The 12,396-nt window shown below is 41.7% G+C and overlaps 1 protein-coding gene across 8 annotated transcripts in view; it reads left to right on the forward strand.

Annotated features, from left to right (window-relative positions):
• LOC143289098 (LIM domain-containing protein unc-97-like) overlaps window positions 1-12,396 on the forward strand; it is a 46,043-nt gene that overhangs the window by 21,862 nt on the left and 11,785 nt on the right. For 5 of the 8 annotated variants that reach the window (XR_013056187.1, XR_013056186.1, XR_013056188.1 and 2 more), the window contains exons 1-5: window positions 3-260; window positions 4,190-4,877; window positions 7,584-7,694; window positions 11,237-11,349; window positions 12,153-12,273. Coding sequence is in view for 4 of the 8 variants with exons in the window: in XM_076597946.1 (XP_076454061.1) it covers window positions 4,690-4,877; window positions 7,584-7,694; window positions 11,237-11,349; window positions 12,153-12,273 (533 nt within the window). In the remaining 4 variants the exon portion in view is untranslated. Of the gene's footprint in view, window positions 1-2; window positions 261-4,189; window positions 4,878-7,583; window positions 7,695-11,236; window positions 11,350-12,152; window positions 12,274-12,396 lie in introns of those variants that run through there. The other 3 variants (XM_076597949.1, XM_076597948.1, XM_076597947.1) reach the window with 2 other exon arrangements.

Consider the following 12,396-nt stretch of genomic DNA (forward strand, 5'->3'; position numbering starts at 1 on the left):
CAGTTAAGGGGTGTTGGTAATAACTACTGGCCGTGAACTAACTGTCTGGCGTGAACACCTGGCCACACTTTGTGCACACACACGGCCTAAAGACCCGTGAAAAGTCCACTGATTGCCGCCAAGGTCAAGGCCTGGGTGGCAGACGACAATTTCTGGCGTGGGAGCGCGTGGAAAAGTGATTGAGTGTGTCGGATTGTGGGTTTTGAAAAAAAGTTTGTGCGCGAGTTTTGTTCCGAGCAACGGGTAATTTCTGCGTGAAGGTGGTGATTTGAGTGTTACATTGTTGTGTTCTAATTAATCCATGGAATTTCCGAGGACTTTTTATTTGGTTTTGGAGAGTTGTTAAAATTGTCTGTGTTGGGAGTCAGGCGTACACGAGAGCTGACGACTGTCATTCATGTAGATCAAATGTGACCAAGTTATTGAGCGTTGAGCGTGACTGCAGATTAGCGAAGGCAGTGACTGTGGCACGACGGTATTTTCACGCTTGACGTTTCAGTCAAAGGGGTTGTTGTTTGAATGTCTTACTCTTCGAAGAAGTCAGTGGGTTTTTAGCTTTGGTTCGTTACTCGTGTGCACATCTGTGAGAAAAATCTCCGTTTAAGGATTCGGTACAAACAATTCGTCGCCACCAGTTTATGCGCGCGTGCGCGCGCGTGTGTGTGAGAGAGAAAGAGAGAGAGAGCAACCTGGGTTTGTTTGTTTTTTCCTATGACCCGTCATTCAGTCTGTCCTGTACTCTTTAACTTATTTAGCTATTAAAAAGCATTGCAAATTGGAGAACACACACACACACACACACACACACACACACACACACACACACACACACACAAACTGCGGTAATTATATGATAAAATTTCACGCGTATTCATTCCATTCCAGGCCATAGCCCTTGACTTTATATCAGTGGATCACTTCGGTTCAGTGTTACTGGTAGACTTACTTTATGTGAAACAAGTTTAAAAAAAAAAAAGAAAGAAAAAAAAAGAAAAAGATTTTTATAGTCATTGACGATGTTTGATTTTTTTGCAACTCGATAAAACTTATGATCATATGATGATGCTAATTTCGTCCAGACCTACGTCACGTGTAGTCAACACAAAGACATACGTGAATAATGCATTGTTAATATACATATTTTGTCTTTATGGATGCGGGAATGATGATTAAGTTGCCCTCAGAAAACTGACGTAAGCATTCGAAGCCTTTCTTCTCATACAGCCGAAGGCTCTGTCCATTTATATCTTCAGCCTTTATCATAGTTCATGTATTCATTTGTTCATTCATTTATTTGTTCATTCATTTCTTAGGTTCACTTTTCTTTCTTTTATTATATTTTTTGTCGGATCCATCAATCTTTCAGTGAGGTAAGCTGTTGAGTGCATTTGTCAGCGTTAACTGCGCGCTGCAGTTCAAATTAGGCCATTATCGTCACGATCGCTTGGCCACCTGAGCAGCGTTGATACGATTTATTTATTCATTTGAATTATCAGTTATTCCCCAAGTTGTCTTTCGCATTATTTTTCGATGCTGTTGGACGACATCCTGTCGCCTTCCCACCTGCACTTCACCTCTACGTCACTTATTCTATGTTGACCTGATAGTGCCTGAACTATCTGCCTGTCTTGTGTAGGCTATTGCCTGTGTGGAAGATCAGTTGCGCACGTTGAAGAACCCGCTATCCATGTCGGTGGCCCGGATTATGGAAACAGTAACATACACATAATGCATACGGAATGTCTGCCTACTCGGTTGTTTAAGAACGGTTATACACATAAAAGTCCGCTCGTACACGTGTATGAGAAAACGCGGGTGTTGCAGGTCACGAGAACGGAGAATTCCGTATTGATGTAATCTGTCGAGCCCACTGACGTGGCGTGTGTGAAGCCCCTGATGGTGGTTTCGCTATTTGCATACCTGTTGACGCGGTGTGTGTGTGTGTGTGTGTATGTGTGTGCGTGGTCTCGCTGCGGCCTTTGATCCACCGTTACGTCGTTTTGTTATTCATTTCTTCTTTCTCTTTATGATTTTTATTTTTATTTCCCATTCTCGGCTGCGCTCTTTCTTGTTCCGTATTCTTTTCTACCCCACCCCTCTTTGTCCCCCCCTCACTCCATAATGTGTTTCTTGAATTAATGAACAGGAACTGGATAAAAAAAAAAAAAAAAGGACCTTACTTCTTTTTTGTGACGTGTGAAACAGCTGCATGATTTATGACATGGAACAGATAGTGGACACACGAAACGAAATTAAATGCTTGTTTGACCGGGAGCGGGAAGCTCGAGCACTCCGCGGTGTAGAAAGTGAGATACCTTTTTCTCCCCCACCCAGAAGCAGGCGTCTGCGACCTGGACCTGTTTTTTACTTTTACTTTTTAGCACTAGGGGGAGAGAGGGAGGGGTTGGAGTTTTGATGGCTAGAGCACAGCGGTGTTGTCTTTCAACGCCTCTGTCTGTATATGTGTGTCTGGCTGGATGGCTGACGGTTGGCCGTGTTCTGCCATTCGAAAAAGAACGAAGTTGTCAGTCTTATTTGCTTTCCCCTTTTTTGGTTTGTTCCTTATGGTTCATCGCCAGCTGTTGCAGGGAGAATATTTCAGTTACAAGACGCCTAGTATACACAGACTGTATATGACTGAGTTTGTTCCTCTCTGGGCTGGCAGTCGTAAAAATGTGACCTGTGTGTGTGTGTGTGTGTGTGTGTGTGTGTGTGTGTGTGTGTTTCATTATGCCCCTCTCTCTGTGTCTTTTGATCAGTCTTACACCCCTGCTTCTCTCTGTCTTTTTCCCATGTACAGTCTGCATACTGTACCCTCTGTTCTCTCTACCATCCATCCCTTCTCTTTCCTTTAGGAATGTGGAACTGGAAGTGTTGGGGGGAGGGGGGGGGCTTTTTTTTGTTGTTGTTTAGTGTCAGGTGGTGGCTGAGCATACTTCAAGAATAAGCCTTAATTGGTGTAATTGTCCCTTCACTACTGTATTCATAGTAACCAATATATATAAGGGGGAGTTGGCCGCTCATTAACAGCAACAGCTGTGTCATTTAGCAAAGCAGCCCACATGTGGTGAAGACTGGAAAGACGGGCAAGAATAACAAGTTCAAAGATCGAAAGCTGCTCCCTCAGCTACACAGGATGGAATATGGCTAGTGGTTGTGAGAGGGAGGTTCACAGAATGCAGGGTACGCTGCTTGCGCTAAAAGAATATGAAAGATTGAAGGGATTAATATATGAATTTATTTTTTGATAAAAATAAATCGAATGCATGTAAAACAACAACAACAACAACAACAACAACAACAACAACACACACACACACACACACACACACACACACACACACACACACACATTTTCCACACAAGAAATAACGAGAGGGAGGATAAGGCAAGAGTAAAAGTGTGAGCATGCTTGATCTCTTATCTTACCCACCCCTCCATGCAACCTCCTCTCTTTCTCTGCCTATTTATATCCCCTTGCATTTGCTGTGGGTTTTCAAGTGAAGACATGATACCTCCCATATATAAACAGTTCTGTTCCTTAAAACTGCAAAGTTCATCACACGCTTGGAAAAAGCATATGGGTGGTGGTAGTGTTCAACAAGGCAAGAGGAGGAAAGTGAGCTGGTGTGTTTTTGGCATCCCTCAGAGATGGTGTGATTCCCTTCCCTCTTACCTCACCGGCATTGCGGTGCCTTCCTGGTGGATAAACAGGCCCAGTGGAAAAGTGGTTGGGCAGATCTGAACCAGAAGCCATGGACTTCAGCTAAAAGAGCACAGGCAGTTGAGTGTAGTTATTTGTCTGAAGTTATTCGTTCATTCATTCACACTGGTCATGTACCATTTTGGTTAGCAGAGGGCTATGTTTTTGTTTTTTTTTAAAAGGTGTTGGTGGTTTCAGCTGTCTAGGTCTCTGTCTCTGTCTCTCTGTCTCTGTCTGTCTCTCTCTCTTTCTCTCTCTCTTCATCTCTTCATCCCTCCCTCTCTCTTTCTGGCTGCTCTCTTCATCTTTCTCCATTTCAGGCAGTTTCAATCTCTACCTCCCTCTCTCTACTACCCAGTCCCTCCTCCTGTCTCTGTGTCTGCCTGTCTGTGTTAGACTGAAAGCATAATTATTCTCTATCACTCAAGCGGTCATGAATACTAACTGGTAAAGGTTATATGTCTGGTTTCCTTTTCGACAAATCAGGACAGGAGCCACAGGGAAGCGCTGAGTTTGTGTCTCTTGGAGAGCAGGTTTTGTCAAGTTTGTGAAACTCTGAACTAAAAGCCTCGCTGACTGTGAAAAGGGCAGAGGGGTTCATTGCGCTCATTGGCCAACGGCGCTTGGCATTGGAAAGCTTCCAGCCACGGTGTAGTTATCAGAGTTGTTGTTTTTTTCTCCTCCACCCTGTGAAGTCATTGTGAACAGTTTGTTGTGCCAGAACAACATGACATGGAGCATTGGTCAGGGCACTCATTCCTCTTCTAGGTTGGAGGAAGCCTGACTGAGGTGTCTCAATTTTTATTTAACATTGTGATGGTCAACTCCGGTTTTGTCATGTGATGGTTGTGGTTTGATTCTTCAACGAAGAACTGCATAGTGAATTTTACTGGGAACCACTAGAAAGCAGGATCTAAGCAGCAAGTAACTTCAGACACCAGTTAGAGTCTGGACGGTTTTGTGTCTGAAATCCTGAGTCATTGAAAATGGCTGCTGTTACCCCGGCCCAGTCATCAACAGGAAGGGGAAGGAACCCTCCCCTTAGACTGCAGTCTCTGAATGACCAGACAGAGAGCCCTCTGTTCCAGCGTCGTCGACTGGCACATGAGCATGAAAAAGATGAAGTTGATCCTTTGCTTGATATATCCGCCATCACCAGTGATATTATGAACGGGTGAGTTGTCAGTCCATTATGGTTTGATTCTTAATCCTTTAGAATCCATTCCCTCCCTGGTTTGTTGGAACTGGTCAAGCAAACCAAAAAAAAAAAGACCGTTTTCTTGAAGAGAATGAGACTGTGTGTGTGTGTGTGTGTGAGAGAGAGAGACCTGTCTTAAGGCAGATTCTGGATATGTCCCACTGTGCCCTTTACATCAATACCTGTTGTGCAGCTTGGTTGAAAGTGGTATGTCTCACTGATGACACTGTATACACCTTACATAACTAATCTTACTGCTCAAGGAGTATCCAAAACACATGGTTTTGTCTCACATGGAACATGTCCAAAACGTTGTTTTCAAACATCAGAGATTGCCATTGACCTGAATAGTGAACCGAAATCAGCTCACAGAGAGCATCTGTTTACATTTCATCTCCCTCCCCCCACCAACCTTCATAATATTCTCCTCTCTCTCAGCCAATCACATACACATTCATGCATACACATATGCTCACACCCACCGACACACGTACACACTCATACACACTCACACACACACTTGAGTAGTGGTCTGGGTGTGGAACCCACAGCAATAAGGTTACCTCTGGTAAAACTCAGTGAGTCTGTCAGTCTGTGAAAAATACACCATAAAACAAACACAAATGCATACAGAAAAAGAGAGAAGATATATATGGGTTGCACTGCTCTGAAGAGATGCTCTTTCCCTGAGGAGAGCACCCCAAATTTCACACAGGAAAAAATATGTTGTGACAAAAATTAACACTATATAATGCAAAACAGAAGTTCATATTGATAGTGGGCTGTTCTGGTAAATGTAAGGAACTGATATCACAGAGCTAGGCCAGTCCTTTGTGGAAGGCTTGGCCATTACCTTGTTGACCTGTGGACAAGAGTTCTTCACAATCGATCACTTCATGTGTGAGGCAGTCAAGGTTGGAAGATAGGGTTGTGTTTGTTCAGTTAAGAGCTTGTAAATCACCACTGGTTTTCTTTTGTTTCTGTGACTGAGGTGTGTGCCCTGGGGGTTTAAAAGTTTGCTTTGATGTCTCTCTGTAGTGTGGGCTTGTTAGGGTCTTTTTCCTTTTTTTTTTTTTTAAATATATATATATAAAATTTGCTTTCTTGTCTAGGATATCCATAATCACAAGTCAAACTGACTGCAATCTCATACATGCACTCTAACAGTCTGTGTGTGTGTGTGTGTGTTTTGTCTAATTCAAGTTAATGTGTTTTGTGAGTGTGTGTGTGTTAAAAATGTGTGTTTATATCCTGATACGTGATTGTATACTGTATAAGCACAGCAGTTGCTGTCTGAGAAAAGGTTATGTAACTGAAATCAAGAGGGGGATTAAAGTAGAAGTTAATGAAGCTGAAGATTGGTAATGTTTTATCTCTCACTTGGTAATGTTTTATCTCTCACTCTCTACTCACCCCCACTCGCCGCTCTCTCCCTCTCCTCTCTTCATGTACACACACACACACACACACACACACACACACACACACACACACACACACACACACACAGAGAGTTTATATATAAACCTGCCACCAGTGTCAGGCTTCTGTTTTGTGTGATAATATATTCTTCACTGGCGGGATAATGGTGACAAGTCTTGTCAGATATGTGAAAAGGTCAAGGAACCCTTTGGCATGTTTGCTTTTGAGACACTGGGCTCTTATACTCTCCTTGGTGGTGGAGGCGGTTTGTGTGCAATGTCACATGCCCACCATACTCTTCAGGGAGAGCACATGATAATGAGTCTGTCTCTGTCTCTTTCTCCTTACATGCACATGCACACATGTATGAAATGCTCATATGTATTTAACATGCCTGTGTTCACCTGTGTAATGTGTGTGTGTATATGTGTGTGTGTAGGAGGGGGGTCATATTTTGACATGCACTATGATTATTAAAAAAAATAAATAAATAAAAGAAAAAGAAAACAAAAGTTTGGTGTCATAAGCTATCTCATGTCAAACTAAATATACTATGATTAAAAAGAAACAACCAGAAACAAGTTTCAGTAAAAACATCTTGTGAATAAGATTAAGACCATAGGCTTATGAATGCCATTCTGCTTTTTCTTTTCTGAGTTCCTGATGTTCAGGCAGGGGAGATGGGCATGTGTGTGTGGGGGGGAGGGGGGGCTTTGGGGGAGGGGGGTGTGGGGGTGGTCTGAGGTGGGGGGGGACCCACTCCCATTTCTTATCATATCATTCATAATACTTGATGCACATTTGCTGATAGTCATTCCATATGTACTTGAGTAAGAACTTAATGGGGCATCAGATACATCTGAAGAGTAAAGGTGTAAAACAAACTGTTGTGTGCTCTTCTTGCTCAAAGTCAATGGCTACCGCACTGATCTAGTAGTGCCACTACTACTTGGTAAGCAGGCCTGGTCCACATCATTTGTCATATGTAGTTTCTGCTGTATCAAATATTGCTACTTACTGACACACCTGTTTTCTGTCAGATTGATGTAGGTTATGCATGCACACTTTCATGCATGCACATGCACATACACACTCATGCACGCACACATACATGCATTCAGACACGCTTACACATACTCACACACACAGGGACATACTTACACACACAGACACACACACAACACAACACAACACAACACAGTACATCATCTCCTTTCTCAAGGTGCCTGACCAGACAATGCACACTTGTTGTGTGTGCAGCACAGGGATGTCGCTGGGCAACGCGGTGTGCCGGCGATGTGGGGATGGCTTCGGCATGCAGGAGCAGATCATCAACTCCAACGGGGAGGTGTGGCACCCCCACTGCTTTGTGTGAGTCCCACAGCACCATGCGTGCACACACACACGTGCACATGCGTTCACATGCACACACACGCACACATGAACATGTACATGGAAGCACGCACACACAAGTTCATACTGACTTTCAGGAACAGATCATCAACTCCAGTGGGGAGGTGTGGCACCCCTACTGCTTTTGGTGAGTTATGGTCTGCATCCTATTATACACATGGGATATGTTTAAAAAAAAAAAAAAGTACATTTATCTCTAAGAACTCGGGGTGTTTCACATGAAAAAAAAAGAAGTTACAATTTACATAAACCACTCATGACCACTGCCCCCCCGCCCCCTCCCAACCCTCCCACTCTCTCATTTCTCATACATGCAGAGTGAGTTGGCAGGCATGGGATGCTGCAGAAGAAGTAGGAAGACCAAGAATGCTTACAGACAGGGTATAAAAAGATGAGTTTTCAGTGAAGACCGTAAGGCAGAGACAGAGTCTGATGAACGGATATAATGACGAAGGTTGTTACAAATACAAGAAGCAGCATTCGACATTGGTTCGTCTGTTGACATAAGCAATTTTCAGAAGGTAACAGAGGAAGAGTGAAGAGTTCTTGATGGAGTGTAAATTCTGATTAGGCCTGAAAGATTGGCAGGTCCACTTGAGTGAAAAGCAGACACACAACTTAATATCTGATTCTTGCCTTTACATATACACATATGCTTGCACACAAAAACACACACATGCACACGCACACTTACTCGCAGGAGTTATGCATGCATACATACACATGCACACACACTCTCACAGGAGCAGATCAATAGCTCAGATGGGGAGGTGCTGTATGCTCATTTTCCCAGTCAGTATCATGAGTATGTTGTCAGCCAACAACACGTTCAATGTGTGCATGCATGGATGCAGCTCTTTCTGTCTGCTGTCATGGGCTGCAACTACCATGTTCACTCACATGTATAAGTGGGCTTTTAGGTGTATGATTGCTTTTACCCCACCATTAAAGCGGCCACACTGTGCTTTTGGGATTACAGGATCTTTAACCTGCATATTTGCACGTAAATAGAAAAGAAGAAGATTAATGCACCGACAGATCTTCAAATCTTTTATTCTGGAAGATGGGAAAAGCTCTGCCCTTAACCCACCAGATGCAGTTACCTGGATCAAAGAGTGGGAGAGTGTGTGACCCCTTATTGTTTTCTGTTATCTTTATATGTGGAGTGGTTGATGATTAAATGTCATTTTCATACCCCTCACCAAATTCTGCTATTTGAAGCCAATTGAAGTCTAGGACCCAGGGACTGGAAGTCCAACAGATTAACCATTCAGCTGTTGCGCCCATCAGATGCAGATATCAGAATCAATAATTTAAACTTTTTCATATTTTTATTGATAAGTGAACACAGTATAAACCACCCTCATCGATGCACAAACCCACCCTCAAAAAAAAAAAAAAAAAAGGGGGTGGGTGGGGCGGGGGTGGGGGTGGGGGGGGGGGAACAAGAAAAACGCCAGTGGGAAAATAGTCAACTGGCTGATTATGCAAACAAAGACAACAGCTGTCACAGTGCCCACATTACATACAGTAGTTTTACCTTCTGTGTTGATGATCAGGTACTCTAACATGTATCACTCACAAGGCACAGCTGTGTCATACTAGATCAAAACACAAATTTCATGGGCCTGTTTCTTTCCTTTTTCATTTTATGATATTTGTATGCCTACTCATTTCTTTTCTTCTTTTTTTCATTTTCTTTTGTCAGAGGGGCTTTCTTCTTTTTTTACTTTTTTTCTTTTTTTGCCAGAGGGGCTACCATGAAAGATGTGCTTTCAGAAAACAGAGTGTTGTCAGTTCTTTGTGGCATGAGTGGATTTTTCACCTGACAAAGATGAATGGGGGAGTGACAGGGGAGATAGTCCCCTGTACTTTGTCTTCTTAATGTGTGCGCGCTAGTCTTGTAAGTTGGCATTCTGTATATATATATATTGCTTCTGTAGGTATAATTGATGGTTTTGTTTTTCAGGTCTTCTGTTATTGTTTTTCTTTGGGTTTTTGTTGTTGTTGTTTTCTGGGGGAGAGAGGGGGTAGGGGTGTTGAGAGATACAGGGCTGGGAGTTGTGTGTCTGTGTGTGTGAGTGCACATGCTCAGCCATGTTTCATATCATTTAGTGATTTTGGTAACCAACATTCACACACCAGTGTGAGCGAATGATGAATGGTGGAGAGATAGAGTGTGTTTGTGTACAACATGCAGTGTGTGTGTGTGTGTGTGTGTGTGTGTGTGTGTGTGTGTGTTCTTTATTTTAACATCTTTTCACTATAGAGATATCAGTTGAGGTGTGTGTGTGTGTGTGTATTCAAATGTGGATTTTAAAAAGAAACAAATAGGAATTGTCCATGCGACCATTTCTGATCATGGATAAAAACAGCAGTTTGGTCTTTACAGTGTTTGTTCACAGTTCCATGTTCATAATTGTATTCTCAGCTCTGCATCGCGTTGCCTGCACATCACTTTCATGACAGCCTTGTGTGTCAGTGTGTGGAGTGTATGTTGATGTCCTTTGGGACATTTTATGTTGAAATGATTGGAAACTGACTAAAAAAAAAAACAAAAAAACCAAACATATTATGAAGGGGAAATCAGCATGTGGTGAGAACCCTTCTGACCAGCTTTGCAAGAGATTCTTTGCTTTCTGTCACTGTTATTGTCACCACCAGTATCTTCATCCTTCATGTTGTTCTCTACAACTACTACTGAGACTCCTATAAATACAATGAACATTGTCGTCATCATCATCAGTATTATTGTTATTCATGTTGTGATTGCAGATGCCATCATTATGATCAGTTTTATTATGATTGCAGATGTCATCACTATCATTCTTATTATAATTACAGATGTGCCCAGTGATTCATTATTGTTATGATTACAGATGTGACAAGTGCTACATTATCATCATTGTTATTGTTATGATTACAGATGTGCCCACAGCTTCCATTATTGTTTTTATTATGATTACAGATATGCTAAGTGCTACACTTTCATCATTATCATTGTTATTGTTATGATTACAGATGTGCCCAGAGCATCATTATTGTGATTATGATTAAAGATGTGCCCAGTACTTCATTTTCATCATCATCATTGTTATTGTTATGACTAGAGATGTGCCTAGTGCTTCATTTTCATCATCATTGTTATTGTTATGATTACAGATGTGCACAGTGCTTCATTATTATTATTATGATTGCAGATGTGCCAAATGCTATATTTTCATCATTATCATCATTGTTGTTATGATTACAGATGTGCCCAGTGCTTCATTATTGTTATTATTATGATTACAGATGTGCCCAGTGCTTCATTTTCATCATTATCATCATTGTTATTGTTATGATCACAGATGTGCCCAGTGCTTCTTTTTCATCATTATCATCATTGTTATTGTTATGATTTCAGATGTGCCCAGTGCTTCATTATTGTTATTGTTATGATTACAGATGTGCCCACAGCTGCATTTTCATCATTATCATCATTGTTATTATGATTTCAGATGTGCCCAGTGCTTCCAGCCTTTTCCAGAGGGGACGTTCTATGAGTTTGAGGGCCGCAAGTACTGTGAACATGACTTTCGCGTTCTCTTCGCTCCCAGCTGTGGGAAATGCGGTAAGCTGTGTGGGACACCTTGCTTGTTTTGGTTTGTTTGTTTAAGGTTATATGTCATGTGTATGTGTGTGTTGTGTGAGTGATGGTTATGTGAGAAAAAATGTTTGTGTTATTAAAAATATATTTGATGACACATGTGGCTTACAAAATAAATGGTTATTCAGGCATGTGGTTTTATTCACAGTCTTTTTTTTGTTTTTTGTTTTTTTGTTATCCGATGAACCTGTTTTAAAGATTTGTTTATCACAGTAAGAAAGAAAGGATGCTTGGCTGAGGGCAGGGGGGACCTGTGAGTTTTTAGACTCACGCTGAGTTTGCTTCCTTTCTTCCTTTGCTTCCTTTCCTTTCCTTTTCCATTCTTACTTTTCTCTAGAACATTCCCTGGGCTTGCTTTTTACTTGATACTGTTCTGTTCCTGTGATACACAGTCAAGAATAAATTGTACTTTTTGACTCTTTTTTTTTTTGTTGCAATAGATGGAGAGAAAGAGCGTTAACATGGTTGTCTTGGGAGCAGAACAAAGATGTCATGACTTGATATAAAATAGATTAGAATCATTCCAAAAGCTTGAAATTGTATCACACAACACTGTATAGGAAAATAACAAGTAAGAATGATATTTGTATTGTTCAGTCTTACTTTTTTTGCCACAACAGATTTCCCTTGGTGAGATGTATATGTAGATATGTGTGTGTGTGTATGTGTGTGTGTGTGTGTGTACATGTGTATAATCAATGAAAATGTTTGGCAAAAAATCAACTATTGATGATGATGACAGTGGAGAGGAACATGCGGTGTTTCAGGGGAGTTCATCAGTGGCCGGGTGATCAAGGCGATGAATGCCTCCTGGCATCCCCAGTGCTTCCTGTGCCAGCTGTGCGGCACCTGTATGGCAGACTCCGGATTTGTCAAGAACGCCGGACGGTGAGATCTCTCCTTCATGGTTTCTTTCTAAAAAAAAATTTCTCTTTTTTATTTCTTTATTATTATTTTTTTCATTCAATTTTTTTCTACCTTGTTACACACAGTCATTCAGCCTGCTTCATA

The sequence above is a fragment of the Babylonia areolata genome, chromosome 13, assembly GCF_041734735.1.
Source record: "Babylonia areolata isolate BAREFJ2019XMU chromosome 13, ASM4173473v1, whole genome shotgun sequence".
Taxonomy (NCBI): domain Eukaryota; kingdom Metazoa; phylum Mollusca; class Gastropoda; order Neogastropoda; family Buccinidae; genus Babylonia; species Babylonia areolata.